Genomic DNA, 14,988 nt, shown 5'->3' with positions numbered 1-14,988 from the left:
CGCATCATTTGTGGCCGCGCTTTGGGGTGCACACGGCGTACATGGGAACGGAAACATGATAGCCAAAATTAGGTTCAATTATGCGTACCGGTATTGGTCCGCGACCCCGGCCCGGTTTCCGATCCGTCTTGGGGAGTATTAGTAAGTTTTTTTTTTCATTCAGAAGAAGAAATTCTCATAAACACTGCCCACGGAACCACGAGTTCTAACCCGATGGTTCTCCCTTTCGCGATAGCCGATGATAACGATGCGGCAACGACGCGGGCGCGTGCCTTCTCATTCCGCACCGCCCGTGTTTGTGGTTCCCACAGTGGCCAATATTTCCCACAGTGGAAACCGAACCGAAATGAAAACACACAAACGAACGAGAGTGATATAGAAACAGAAAACCGAAAGAACGGACCCGCGGGGGAACGGCGGTGGCCGCTCCGGAGGAACTTTCCCATCGATCCGAACGGTCCCACGGTAACGCTATAACCCCCCCTCCTTCTTGGGTCCCGATGAGTCCCACGTGAACTTTGCTGCTGCTACGTTTGCCACCACCACGGTTCCATTTTTGCTCTTCTCCACTACACTGCAACCCCTTTCCGGCGCATTCCGTAACGGCGCGACGGGCACTTGTTCCGGTCCATCATTCCTTTTTCGGTAGATATCTTTTTTTATGAGTCGGTTGGCTAAGTGCGCTACACTCCGCTATCGCAAGTGGCGCGATAAACGACACTCCGCTTGGATTGGAGGGCGAATTCGAGTAAACAAATCTTCTCGTCCTCGTCGTCGTGGTTGTTGTTGTTAACGCGATCGGAATTGATATTAACATTCGACGCTGGCGACCAATGTCGATGGAAGAGCACTTACCCTTTCGGTTGATTTCACTTTTTTACGCGCCCGATTCGAATCACAATTGTACCAATTGTCCAAAGTGTAACGATTTACACTTCTATTTGTCCACGTGGCACAGATTGGAAACAGGCTGACCACTTTCTGGCCGAACAAGTGTCAACTGAGTGCTGCTGTTCTCACTTCATTGCGATCTTATCTTATTAGCCTGCGCGATCAACGCGCATTCTGATCGTCCCTTCTCTGTCTCTCTCTCTATCTGCGATCGCGCATATCTCACCAACTGTCTTCTCACCCTTTCGGGGAGCTTCGTCACTTCCGTCAAGTGCTGCCACACGAATTCTGGGCCATTCCCAGAGCCCGGCCCGACCCGACACACGCGACAACATCGGTTCTCACCGGACGAAGCGATGAAATGGAAAGTTCGCACGAGAACCACACTCACTCCGGTCCGGTTCCCATAGGAATGTTCTTCGGTTCCCAGCTTTTGGGTGGGAAAAATGGCAGCGCGAGCAACGACACCGCTGAAGCCAAGAAGAAGACACAGAGCAACAACAGAAAAAAAGGTGGCCAGTAGCCCCCCGTCAGGTCACGCACACTCCGCGGTGCCGGGGCGCACGCGTTTGTCTCCCTACTTTTTCCCGTAAGGGAGAATTTTCCGCTGCGATTGATCCACTTCTTGCGAGTCGCACGGGAATATGGCACACCGAGCGGTCTCATGCACGCGCCGCCGGTGGTTTGTGGGAGCGAACGGATCGAACGCCGATGCCTCTGAACACGGTTGTGGCGGGCTTGGCGGGATTTACTATCTTCTCGATACTTGGACCCACGGATAATTAATCAAGTGCCACGAGATTAACGTTTTGGGCAGCGCCCTAAAGCTAATCATTAATTTCCAAATCTTAACGCAGCGCGTTCGAGGTGCGTTGAGAACACTCGCATCTGCACGCACCATTAAAAGTGGGGCACGCATTTTGAATGGAAAACTGAAAAAATGTCACAACTATTGTCACATTTCGGGCGCAGGTCGATTAATTGAAGTGTCCCTTTGGTGCGCCTCATGGCTTAAGTGTCAACCGGAACATGCCGCATTTCATGCCCGTCGGACGATAATTCGCCGACACGCGGAGCTCGGAGCCTCTTCTGATTTCCATTCCGAAATGGACCACCGCACGCCCCGGGGGAAGGCGAATGGGTGACAAACGCAAATGGAAAAGTCAACCCGATCCCAATCCTATAATTAACCGCATCGGTGTATCCGCTTCCCCTATGAGAGAGCCCGCTTTGTGACCGGCTTCAGCTGACCCCGGGAGGGGGGAACGAGGCGGCGTGTGCCGAAGCCGAGAAGAGAAAAACAAAATTGGGCCTCCGAATCCCGGAAGTCAGTCGGCATCCTGGTTGATGGATGATGAACGAGTTGACGATTGTCAATTCTTCAAGCGGATTACTACCCCCAATCGAACCACCGATCGAATCTGTTGAAGGGTCACCCATCATCATCGAATCATCGAGGATGCACGCCGATGAGTCGACGGTTTGTAATTGATTTGATCGATTTGGTGGCTCGATCCGGGACGTGTTTCGCCTTCGCCGTGTATCGCAATCAATAAGGATCGATGCGCACGTGGGAAAGAGAGTTCTATTTTAACCGCTTCTTTCCGCGGCCGCCCCGACCGTATGGTTGGCACTTTCGGCACACTCTCCGTGGTAACGACCGATGATTGAGTGACACAAGAGGACGGACAACAATGCACCTCCTAATGGCACACATAAACAGAAAACCTTCGGTTGGATCTCGGTTTCCCTGCCGATCGCCAATTAGTGCACGGATCTCTCTTGGGGGCACACACAGTGATTGGTGATGGATAGTTGCTTCCGGTTAGCGTGATATCTGCACAGTTTCGGTATGGAATGCATCTTTGACGAGCAGTTTGATTTCCCTCCCGGAAAGAGTAAAGTTTAATGAATAAAGTTAACACTGACCTTAACATCTAAGCATTCTTCACGAACCCAAACTTGGCCAACTTGGAGACACCGCTTTCGGGTTGATCCGTTTCGTCAAGCTTGCGCTTTTCTGCCGCCTTCGGGGTGGTGGTGCCACTTTCGACACCACCATCCTCTCCGGCAGTTGATTTCTGCTGCTGTTGCTGGGTGCGAAACTCTCGCATTCCGATTTTGATCAACTCGGACTCGCCAGCCTCCGGATGGCGCCCCTGCAGCTCGGTTCGATTTTCCTCGAACCAGGGCAGAAACTTATTGCCTCCAGCCGAGTCCTGCCGTTTGCCCGCACCATTTTGCGGACGATTTTCGTCCTGCCCTGTCCCGGTGGCCGCCTCGGAAGATGCTGTCCTTGAGCTTCCGGGACTGGCTGCAAACCCGATCGCTTTGCCGGTCAAGTGTTCCAACGGGTTGGTACCGCCCGGCGACGATGCGGGCGACGACGATAATGTAGCATCGCCGCCAGCGGGTGTCGCCTTGCGGAATGGATTGTTTGCCCGCTTGGTGCCAACTGGAAGCGGTTTCTATCGGCGAATGAAAGAAAACGGATGATATTGGATGGTTGGCAAAAGGAAAGAAAACTGGGCCACTGGGAAGAATCTATGCCGACACAGCTAGAGGGATCGGAAACAGCAGCTGGCAATCGGGTGGCACTTACTATTTTCGGTGTCGTGTCCTTCTTCGTAATCGCCTGAAGATTGATGTGCTGCAGTTCGCTCGCAAAGGCCACATTCTCTTGCTCCTTTTCCTGCTCCACCTTTTCTTCTTGCTCTTCCTGTATGCGTGGCGACAGAATAATAAAAAAAAAAGGTCACATCGTCTTTCACAGCCACGTTCACCACATAGGAACTCTTTTTAGTGTTTTTAATTTTTATCACTGAGAGTAATAAGAAAATTATTTCACTTTTTACTATAAAAAGTGCTACACAGGAGAAAATGACTCTCCATACTGGAAAAAAGTTTCTTTGCGCTCCTTCGAACCGGATTTGAACCAGTGACCTATGGATTACTATTGCTTGGCGTGCCTCTACAGTCCACCGCTCTACCAACTGAGCTATCGAAGGCTTGAACACATCGGACACTAACGGCCTACTTAACAGTGAAGGCAACTAACGCACACACTCTCTCCACTCCGCGTTCGCTCAAACGGAGTTTTAAGCATTTATCGCTAAACTTTACCTGTTTTTGAAGCCCGGGCAGCATCGTGGCCATCGCTTCTGCCAGACGAAAACGGCGTACTTTGGATGCATATTTAATCAACAGCGGAACTAACTCGGTTGAACCAAGTCTCTCCGCCAACTCCTTTGCCCGTAATTCACTTTCATTGTGGCACGCCATCTGATTTGGGAAAAGGGACAACCACATCGCATCGCATTAGAAACATCTTTTGAGACACATTGTGCATACACTTACCACAAACAATTTGATAGACTTTTCCTTGAAATCTGCGTCTGGATCGTCCACCTTGAGGTACAGCAATCGGACTAGTTCGTCCTCGAGCTGATCTTTGGCGGCAATGTTATCGCAAACCGGCAGCGCCAACGTTTGCTCCATCGGAATGGGTTTGGGGTACGTCAGCGGATACTTGGCCCCTCGGCATTGCAAAAATTGCACGTGCTGCGTCGACTCGGATACCTTGATAATAAACAGAGTGTCCGATGCATTTTTACCGTTCTAAATGAACAAGAAAAAAGCAAATCGATTGAGTATTTCGATTATGCATCGTCGAGTCATCGCGTTTCGGTGTTACCATGTTTTCTGCACTAAAGATCGGCATCCACAGGTTGGACGGAGCATGGTAAAGATTGAGCACACCGGCGCTATCGTACACCACCGGCGATCCACGGTCTGTATAGCCGATCCAACGTAGCTCAGAACGAGCCGACAACGGGACACGTACTTCGCGGCAGCGAAGTTTCGAGCCCACGCACGTTACCATCATCATCGTGATGTGTTGATCCTCATTCGCTGGCCCGCTGTGATAGGTAACGAGAAAGTGATCTCCGTACGCTCCCAGGGCAACGATCGGGCCCGCTACGCTAAATATCTCCCGCTGCGTTCCATAGGCAGTGTAGATACGCAAGAAGCGGCTATCGGTAGCCACGATGACACTTTTTTCAGAAGCGGCCACAGCGATGATATCCTCGCAATTTGGCATCGTGAAGCTCCACTCGCGTGTCCCGAAAGCAAAGTGATTGATGCAAACCACTTTGCTGGGCTTCCCGTCTTCGCTCGGCGATGCAATGGCCAGTACGGTTTCGCTTAGGCTGGCCATCGTGTGAGTAGAGCCGAGTAAATTGAAACCGGAACCATGCTCCGTACTGTGGTACTCTACGTCGATGGAGCTTTCCTGATCGGTCTCGTGGCGTCGCACGATTCCGACATGGTTGTATGCCAGATAGCAGTGTTCGGAAAACAGCGAGGTGGCCCCGGGTTGGAAGGAAGCCTGCTGAGGAAATGATTTTGGCTGGCGGTCACTTCGGACCGTGGCTCTATCGTCGTCATCATCGCCAAAGTCGGCAAACGCCATGGTTTCCCTTTGTGTTCCACCCATGACTTGCGATTTCAACTTTTCCAGCTGGATGCAGTTTTCGTTATTATCATCGTCGGGATCGTCACAGGGATTCACGATTGCCGGTGTAACCACAGCCGCCACTTTTCCATCCCTTTTATCTACGAGACAAATGTACGGTGGATTAGTACAAATCGGCCACATAACCGTTACGACACTTACCTTCATTGGTAGCTTTTGCTCCGTCTTGTTTCTTTTGTTGCTCTTCTTTCTCTTGTTCCTCTTCCTTCTCCGCCATCGCGACAATATCGCATTCCTCGTCTTCCATGTCGTCCTCATCGTACTCGACAACTATTCCGGTCACCGTGCCGATCTGTCCGTTCCCGTCCGAAATTGCCAGCTCCTCTTGGTTCTGCGGATTCCACGCGATCTTCGTGATCGGATTGTCGTCGAACGATTTCAGCCCTTCGATCAGTTTTCCGCTTTTGCTTTTCCATATCGTGATTTCCCCCGATTCATTACCAGCAGCAATCAGTGCGCCATTGGGCGAGTAACAGCAAACCGTTAGGTCCGACAGAGCTTTGCTGTTGGAAAGCGTCCGCACCACCTTCCAGCTTTTGGTGCTCACGATGATAACTTTATTTCCTTCGGGGTAAGCCAAATATGCCCCTTTTTTCGGTTCAAAGCTGGGCGATACTGCAGTACGAGAAAATGTGAGGAATGCGCGACGCTTGTAAATCAGTTTAAGCACTTACCGAAATACAGAGCAACCTCAAAGCTCTTCACCTTTGGAAGACCCTCAAAGGTGTTTAACAACTCTTTCGTATCCATGTTCCAAACGCACATCTCTCCGTTGCCCATGCTGGCCGCAAGCATATTCTTCCGGCTCACGTCCATACTAATCACGGGTCCTCCCAGGTTGTCCAGTACATACTGTTTGCCGCTCTTGAGGGTTAATATTTTAATGGTTGCATCTTCGGACCCGGCAACCAGATACTGTGGGCGACAACGGAAATAGGTGTTATGTACGTTCCTGCACTTTCCTCGGCATGTTCATCTTACATGTTCGTTTTTTACTATGCTCGTGACGTAGGCAGTGAAGCGAAACACGATTCCATCCTTTTCCATTGAGGGATACTTGTAAGCCTGAACGGTGTTGAGATGGCCAGCAAGAAGCAATCGATCATCATGCTGTAACACCGCCCACAAATGCTCCCCAAGACACATTGTCGGTGGATCTGTGTCGCCAAATCCGGGCCATACTCGAAGATCTCCATCATAGCCTACACTTATAACGGCGCTGCCAAATATAAGATGGAATAGTGAAATGAAAACTTCTCGCCCTGTGCCAACCAATGTTTCGGTCGTTGTTTGCGACTTACGCTCCATCTTTCTCGTACACAAAGGTGGTGTAGCCCATGATATGCGCAAAGCGCATTGGCGACTGTTTCAGTGGCATTTTAGAAACTTATTGAAGACTTAAAAACACGTAAACGTTCACAAAATTTCTCTACGGGCAAAAACAACTTCGACCATTCAATAACCCGCCAAAATATGCGTTTGACATTTTATTCCCGATGGCTGCATGCTTGCAACCGGCCCCCACCAGCACGCAGCCCAATAGATACGTTGCATTGAAATGTTTCAATCGTCCTTAAGGGCGGTCTACACGCTGCGATCTGGCAATGCAATATCGCTTGAAGTGACATCTCCGGAGACGTCATAAATGTCACTGCCGCGGGTGGAAATCTGAAGACTCGACATGCAATTTGTGAACAAATTTCAAAACAGGGTCAGTTTGTCGGTTGACTTGTTGATGTTTTGTTTTGGCCTCTCATTTATATTTTGGACGCTTCGTCAACGTTCGCGAAAGTGTGTAACTGAATTTATAAAAATTTACGAAAGTCTGCCATGTCTTTGGCAACTAAAAAATAAAAAATATAGTGATCGGAATAAAAAGGCGGAGGCATACGATGCCATTTAAAAGCAATTTCCTCGACACTGTAACCTCTTCGCACGTTCTTTTTTCGCTTTTTAACCGAAAAGCACAATGGTAAGGCAAACCAACACAGTGTTGCTTCCATGGCTGATTCCAACATGTCCAACCGACAAACTGACCCTGTTTTGAAATTTGTTCACAAATTGCATGTCGAGTCTTCAGATTTCCACCCGCGGCCGTGACATTTATGACATCTCCGGAGATGTCACTTCAAGCGATATTGCATTGCCAGATCGCAGCGTGTAGACCGCCCTTTAAACCGACCGTTGCGCACAGGGTTTAAATTAATAATTTTCAAGTTTAAAAATTCCTTCGTCAAACATTCGTTTCCATTCGGTGCCATCCGGATAGGCGAACTGAGCGATAGCTTCTTCCTTCAGCTCGGTAGAGTAGCCAGGTGCCTTCGGAGCCACGTAGTACGCTTTCTTGTCGATCAGGGCCGGATAAACGAACTGGTCGTGCTGTTGATCGACAAACTCAATCATACGACCCTCCATCGTGCAGGAGACGGAACAAAAGTCCCACATTTGCAAGTGCTGAACCATCTCGCAAAGGCCTACTCCGCCAGCATGGGGGCATACTTTCACGTTCAGTTTCTTCGCCATCAAATAGACGGCCAGCAGCTCATTCACACCTCCGATACGGGCCGAATCAACTTGACAAAACTCGAGTGCGTTGGCCTGCATAAACTGTTTGAACATGACACGATTACAGCACATCTCTCCAGTGGCCACACCGATCGCATGTTCCCTGTGGCGTGGAAAGAAAGTGTTAGATAATGCCAAAAGACCTCCCCACCTTAGTGCAGCTCATACCTTAGTGCCTCGGCAATTTTGGCGTGGCCAAGAATATCGTCTGGAGATGTGGGCTCCTCAATCCAGAAGGGTTTGAATTGTTTCAACTGTTTCATCCACTCAATGGCCGTCGAAACGTTCCATGTTTGGTTTGCGTCCACCATCTGGAATCGAACGATAGCAATTACTAGCTTCAACCCGCCGGAAGATTTGCCGAAAAGTGTGCCTCACCAGCAGATTTTCCCAACCAATTTCCTCCCGCACCAACCGGCAACGTTTCATGTCATCCTCCAAATCTTGGCCGACCTTTATTTTGAACGCCGTAAAACCGGCTGCCAGATATTTTTTGCACAACCCACGAATAGTGTCATCATCGTAGCCGAGCCATCCTGCAAGCAAAGTCGTGAAGCAATCGTCGTGAACGGGCGTTTCGAATAAGAAACAAAATCAATTACCTATCTGTGTCGTGTAGGCCTTATAGCCGGTTTTGCGAACGTGCTCTATGCGCTCGTTCCGCGTGGATTTGCTTTCTCGCAGGATGCCAATGGCCTCTTCCGGTGTAATAACGTCCTCGATGTACCGGAAATCAATCGTAGAAACCAGCTCCTTCAGACGAACGATAGGGTTAAATCGTAATTAAAACAATAATAAATGATTTTGCTTTTTATCGCGTTTTCTGGCACTATTAAGCTTCACAGTTACGTTACGTAGCCCCCCAGTATCAGAATCAAATACGACGATGACGCTGTCTCGAGATGTCGCGGAAAGGATATTTCACGAGCTCGCAGTGATAAACGAGAAAATGAATGACCTGCTCAATCGACTAGTGGCCTTGGAAGCTAAAACGGATCCTATTCTTAGCAAAACGTGTTTCAGCAAATTGACGAAAATGTTTCATTTTGAATAAAGCTAACATACGCAGTAAAAACATTAATCAGTTTTTATGATTGTATTACTTTTTTAATTAGTTTAACGAAACATTAGATTTCGCAAACACTAGCAGTAACACTAGGTTTTTTGTAAAGAAATTATGCTCCGATGAGCAGTTGCATTTTGAAAATTGTCAAACTTGGAAGCGTACGACGAGCAACACTAAACTGTCGGGTGCGACTGTCACTTCTTCGTTCAATTTCGTTCGTTCGTTCTTCGTTCGCTGTTCAATTTGTCTCTCTCTCCCGTCCGAAATGGTTTTAGACAAACATTCTTGGAGTGAATGTGTGTATGTTTGCTGTGGTCGTTCGTCGGTCCGTTTCTGCTAAGAAAATAACCCCAGCACCGAAAGGAGCCAAGTGAGAGGCGAATTTTGTGCATCGTTTGTGCATTTTGTGCATGGCAAAAGGAAGTGACGCCACCTGACCATCTCCCATCTCTGTTGGGCGCCGCCGTTGCCATTTCACGAGTTTTGTGTGCAATGTGATGCGCCGAAAGAGAGAGACAACGAATCCAGTGAAAACTAGTCCGACAAAAGAGCGAGAGAGAGGGAGAGAGAGAGCGGGCTACGCGAAGAGTGAGGAGAGTGTGCAACAGGAGTCTTGGGCAAGTGAGTTGCACGTAAGAACCCGTACTATCGGAGTGATTTTTGGCGGGGTACGGCAATACGGCGAGGTTGCCGGAAATAGTTTAGGGGCAACACATTCAGCAGACACCGGTGCGGCATGGATAACCTAAACAGCCTGTCCGACGAAGAGCTGAGGTTGGAGCTCGTGAAGTATGGCTTCCCGAACATGCCTGTCACGTTCACGACACGCAAAATTTTGATCAAAAAACTTCGCCGCCATCTGGACGAGCAGAAGCAGAAACTGCGCCGCGAGTCGTCCGCCGTGTTGCGTTACAGTTCCAGCGAAGAGTCGGACAGTGGCGAGGGCCGCAAGGTGACAGCGGCACAACGGAAGTCGTACGCCGCACCCAAGAGCGGTACACCCGGAACTGCCAAACGCTTGGGAAGGAGTCAGCGCGCTACGGTGGCCGGTGACGGCCTAGCGGTCCCGCCTCCTGCGGTGTCATCAATGCCGCCGCCGTCAGTTGGACCTTTGAAGCGAACGCTTCTCAATAGCAGCATATCATCACCAGGATCATCATCTCAGCATAGTTTTAGTAACCATGGCAACTCTCCGTTCCTCGGTGCGAACGGTGCCAGTGGCGGCGGTGGCAAAAAGTCTTCCCATTCCCCGTCACAGATCTACATTTCGCCGGTCCTGAGGCACGACCACGACGAGGAAGACTATTCACCGTCCGCTCTGTGGGGCTCTCAGCGAACCTATGGTCAGTTACGATGGAGTTGAAAGCAACCCCCCCCCCATCCCATCGTCAATGAGTTTCCTTTCTTATCGCCCCGTCGCAGGAAGCAACCCATCACCGGCACCATCGTACCACAGTTCTCTGTTTCGGAAAACGGCCCTGGCCGCACAAAACATTACACCACCGTCGGCCAGCAGCAGCATGTACAGCAACAACAACAGTGGCAGCAGTAGCACCAACAACAACAACAACAATAGTACGCTGCTGAATGATTCGAATGTCTCGAACGGGTCTTCCGGTGCCGGTAGTGCCGGTGGAGATTCACCTCCCTACGTAAGCGAGTACACGAGGCGCTTGATGCAACTCCGGGGAGAAACCGTATCGCAAGAGAACTACAACAGTGCCATCGGTGGAATCATTGGTCGTCGTAGCAATCCGGGTGGTGGCATCATTCCACCGTCACGGTACAGCACCACTCCATCACCGGTAGCCAATCCGATGGTGCACAACTCGCGTGCGCCCATCCATCCACTGCATTACCGAAGCATTGCCGGTCACTTCAAGTTGGGTTCAACGGGTGGTCCATCTTCACCCAGCCCACCGTCTCCGCTCGTGGCCGGTAATCACATTCGTCAGAGGTACAGTCGCGTCCTCGGAGGTGCCGTCGGAGGTCAGCAGCACGAGCTCGATGAAAACGATATCGTAACGCACGCTCAACCCTCACCGGAACCACCGGCCATACCGTTCCGTGTGGCGATCGGCAATCTGATCACGAAGCTGGACGAGCACTACGGTTTCAAGCAAACGTTCGTGCCTTGCGCCCTGCTCTGCTTGCTGGTGGCATTCCTCGTGTCGGTGGCCCTCATGTACATGACGATCAGTACGGATCTGGCGAGCACCCTCAGCTCGATCGACACCCGGTACGATCTGTGCGATGATAGCCGTAGCGCAGGAGTGTTGAGTGGAACCGACTGTGTCCTGGCGGCGGACGTGGAACCGGCCCTGGAGCTACTGAAATTGGTGGGCAGTGAACTGAAGCATCGGGTCGAGGCGTATCATTGCCGAAGGGATCCGGCGGCAGTGGCGGCATCTGCCGGGGGCATTGAAACGTCCAGCATCGCCTCGAGTATTATGTCACCCGGTGAGGTACTGAAGAAGGCCAAGGAACACTCACCGTCCGTGCTGATCCCCCAGCTGACGCGGCACTTGCACGCGATGGAGTACTTGATCGATCGGAACCCACAGTGGCACATCGATCACTGCGATGCCGATGGGCAGCCGATCACTTTCGCGGAGGTGGTCGAACGGCGCCCGGTAAAAGCGAACCACTACACCATCCTGAAACCGAAGCTTCCGTTCGGGTGCATGCTGTACAACAAGTTTCAAAAGTTTTTCGTCATCGTCGGTGGTCTAGCGCTGGCCGCGCTGCTCGCCTTCGTGGCGAACTACTTCTACAAGTTTGTCGTGTACGTGAAGCAGAAACGGCGCGAGCAGGTCAGTGGGCTGATCAGCGAAATTCTGCACGCCGTCAGTCAGGCGGCAGCAACGGCTTCGGAAGCGGCAATGGTGGCCAATGGTGCGACAGCACCCGGTACGACTGTGCCCGATGCGCGTGTTGTCCTCATGCATCTGCGCGACCGACTCCTGGCACCGGCCAACCGGCGCAAGCTCGGCTGGGCGTGGAACGAAGCAATACAGTTTCTGGAGCAGAACGAAAGCCGGATCGCTTTCGAGGTCGGCTCAATTGGCGGAGAAGATTTCAAGATGATGCGCTGGATCGACACGGCACCACTGGCCAGTACCGTCAACGTTGGCAGTACCGCCGCTGCCACGGCCCGTATCAGTGCCGGGCCGGCCGGTGCGGCAAGCTGTGCTAAAAAGTGGCAAAGTCCCGCCTTTGACAATAGCAACAAAATCCTCGATCCACCGACACCGTGCCTCAAGATACGGCAAATGTTTGACCGGTACGAGGTGAACGATCCGAACCTGAAGACGATCGTGCAGGACGCCATCCTGGAGAAGGTGGGCGGCCGGTGCAAGATCTACGACATCCAGCTTGATCGTAGCAGCTGCTGCGTGTACGTGCGGTGCGCCTCGGCCAAGGACGCCGGCATCGTGCACGACGAGATCAACGGTTGGTGGTTCGACAATCGGCTCGTGTCGATCAAGTTTCTGCGGCTCGAGCGCTACCTGCAGCGCTTCCCCGGGTCACTGTCCGACTCGGTATGCCTGAAGCCCTCGAACAAGAACAACTTCTCAATGAGCCATCAGCTGGCAGCCGGGGGCGGTGGTGGCGGCGGCGCTAACGGACGGGGAGGTGTACGGTCGGTGAACGAGGACTACGATACCGAGCCCGAGCCGGAGGATGACGAGGACGACGACGACGATGACGAGGAACTGGTGGCGGCCGCCGACGCCATGGATGGGCCTAGCATTGGCATTCACGGCCGCAGGAGCACCAGTCGAAGAGGGCGAGAGGAAGACGAAGAGGACGAACCGGAAGAGGATGACGAAGAGTAGAACGGGTTCCGGATCGGGCCTTCGACGTTCAATCGACTTACGATCATTTTATAGGGGTTTGTTTGTTTTTTTTTTCGTTTTGAAGAACCGACACTAATCATCACTAACCAGGGCGAGCGTAGTGTAGAGGTGGTGGCCGCAAAGAGAAAGTTAGTACACTAAGCGTAGTGAGCGCCATCCTTTGCCATCCATTTGACCACCCCCCGCACGACCCACATTGCCTTTGCCGAGCACCACAGTGTGTGGCCATGGACACCCACAATCACTTAGAATGCCCCAGGGGTCAATTGGATATTGTAGACTGTACAGAAAGAGAATTCTAACAAATTGCAGCAACTTGTGGAACCTATAGAATGCACACACGATGAGGTGGCCGCTCACCCGACGCGCGGGAAGCGGGTCCGTCGCTCTGCCGTAAGCACAAACACTCCACAGTGCGGGATTACAGTGCGTCGCGTGCTCAAGAGCTTTGCCGCGGCGGCGGTTGTGTTTGCATATTGTGACAGCATTTAAAAGGCGCCGAGCGAGCGCGGGCGAGAGAGAAAGAGTCTAATAAAATTTTGTTGATTAATGTATACATATATACATATATATATATATACATAAAGAGGTATAGATATATATGATTGTGAACATTTTTCTGTTTGTTCGGTAGCGATAACCCACTAGGTGTGTTGTTTTTAAAAATAACTTTTACGGTGTAGTAGTAGAACGAGAGCGCAAACAGTTGAAATGATGCAACTTAAAACACTAATGAGACTAAACCAAGCAGCGATCGACCTAAAACTCAGCTGGCCCTGTGAACAGAGCATACCGTGCTCTTCGAAAGGGTGGAATAAAACATATTTTGAACTAAAAATGAGATGGTGCCTCCGGTGCAGCGGACAAGAATCAGTCGACCCGCGGAACCGTAAGGGCACCATGTGGCCCTTTATGAATGTCCCCAAAAATAAAAGTGGTTCATCGTATATTTGAAGTACGCCCGGTGTTTGTCGTCTTTTTCTCTTTTCTCAAATGACAACAAATCTTTGATCGTTGGCTATCGTATCCGAAATGGCCAGCGTCATGGGTTCTTTCCCACCATAAATTTGTCCGCAACACACACATTCCGGCTGAAAGATAACAAACTCTCGTGGCACTTACCTCCGGTTCCATCTCGGCCAACAGCAACCATACCGGCACCTGGCGTATCTTACCCCAGAGATCCCACAGTGCATTGATGATGGCAGCCACCGCCAGGTGGGTCACCCCTTTCTCTGGGCCAATCTGCAAAAAGACAGACAGAGAAAAAGAAACCCGAGAATGGACAACGTCGACAGCGACGGAGAGGCAGATCGTAGGAACATCACCTACCCAGCGCAACTGCGAATCGCTCGTTAGCTCACGCCAAAAGTGGCCAAATCGTTCGTAGATGCTGGCCGTTGTGCGGCCCTCAACGGATCGCTTCAGCATGCAACGAACCGCTTTCAACACAATGTCCGTACCGCGACCAAGGGTGAACGTCATCCCGTACCCGGTGTGCCCTTCGCGGGTCGCGATCGTCACGTAAACACATGAGTAATCCGGATCCGTGTGCTACTTCCGCCGACCGCCAGCAGATCCGGAACAGATCGGTAAAACAAAAGTCGTAATCATTCGGACTGCCACCAAGGGCAGTAGGTGGTGGCCCATACGTACCATCGCATCGGAACCGTGCGCTCCCAGTGACGTTGGCCACCGGATATCCTGCGCACTGACGGTGCTAATATGGAGGCAACGATCTTTCACCATTTCTCCGCACTTCCTAGTGGATGTAAAGCGGAACAGTACCGACGCTGTGACACACAACTTGAAGCTCTTGCCTTCCGGCACTGAAAACTCTTTGACGCGCTGCTCTTTATCTCCGGTGTCCGGTTTTATTTGTGTCAATTCGACGAAGATCAAGACGCGTTTGGCAGTGTGGTCGTGGAACGAGAGCCACACTACTACCACCAAAACGGGATTCAAATCTCTTATCACCGTTGAAACGGAGCAAAGAAGACAACCACGACTAGGACCCGATGGAGAACTTATTTTTACCTGAAACTCCGGGTTCTTTATTTAAACAAAAA

The 14,988-nt window shown here is 51.1% G+C and overlaps 3 protein-coding genes and 1 non-coding gene across 4 annotated transcripts; 1 reads left to right on the top strand and 3 right to left on the bottom strand.

Moving 5' to 3' along the window:
- Positions 1-2,828: 2,828 nt before the first annotated feature.
- LOC131215718 (WD repeat and HMG-box DNA-binding protein 1) lies at positions 2,829-6,806 on the bottom strand. Its single transcript, XM_058210110.1, has 9 exons — positions 6,730-6,806; positions 6,410-6,647; positions 6,103-6,343; positions 5,570-6,043; positions 4,586-5,508; positions 4,249-4,509; positions 4,015-4,173; positions 3,494-3,610; positions 2,829-3,359 (listed from the first exon to the last, which is right to left on the bottom strand). The coding sequence occupies exons 1-9, from the start codon at positions 6,804-6,806 to the stop codon at positions 2,829-2,831; spliced, it is 3,021 nt and encodes a 1,006-aa protein (XP_058066093.1).
- Trnay-gua (transfer RNA tyrosine (anticodon GUA)) lies at positions 3,807-3,899 on the bottom strand. Its single transcript has 2 exons — positions 3,863-3,899; positions 3,807-3,842 (listed from the first exon to the last, which is right to left on the bottom strand). It is a non-coding gene; the product is annotated as a tRNA-Tyr (tRNA).
- Positions 6,807-7,612: 806 nt separating the features above from the next.
- On the bottom strand, positions 7,613-14,736 carry LOC131206427 (mitochondrial enolase superfamily member 1-like). The gene is made up of 7 exons (XM_058198978.1): positions 14,576-14,736; positions 14,252-14,473; positions 14,042-14,164; positions 8,596-8,746; positions 8,372-8,529; positions 8,162-8,304; positions 7,613-8,096 (listed from the first exon to the last, which is right to left on the bottom strand). The coding sequence occupies exons 1-7, from the start codon at positions 14,666-14,668 to the stop codon at positions 7,631-7,633; spliced, it is 1,356 nt and encodes a 451-aa protein (XP_058054961.1). The 5' UTR covers positions 14,669-14,736; the 3' UTR covers positions 7,613-7,630.
- On the top strand, positions 9,745-12,916 carry LOC131206418 (uncharacterized). Its single transcript, XM_058198967.1, has 2 exons — positions 9,745-10,417; positions 10,482-12,916. Exons 1-2 carry the CDS (start codon positions 9,796-9,798, stop codon positions 12,896-12,898), a joined length of 3,039 nt encoding a protein of 1,012 aa, XP_058054950.1. The 5' UTR covers positions 9,745-9,795; the 3' UTR covers positions 12,899-12,916.
- Positions 14,737-14,988: the final 252 nt, after the last annotated feature.

The sequence above is a fragment of the Anopheles bellator genome, chromosome 1 (genome assembly GCF_943735745.2).
Source record: "Anopheles bellator chromosome 1, idAnoBellAS_SP24_06.2, whole genome shotgun sequence".
NCBI lineage: Eukaryota > Metazoa > Arthropoda > Insecta > Diptera > Culicidae > Anopheles > Anopheles bellator.
Note: the sequence above shows the minus strand (reverse complement) of the source record. Positions and strands in the feature narration are given on the sequence as shown.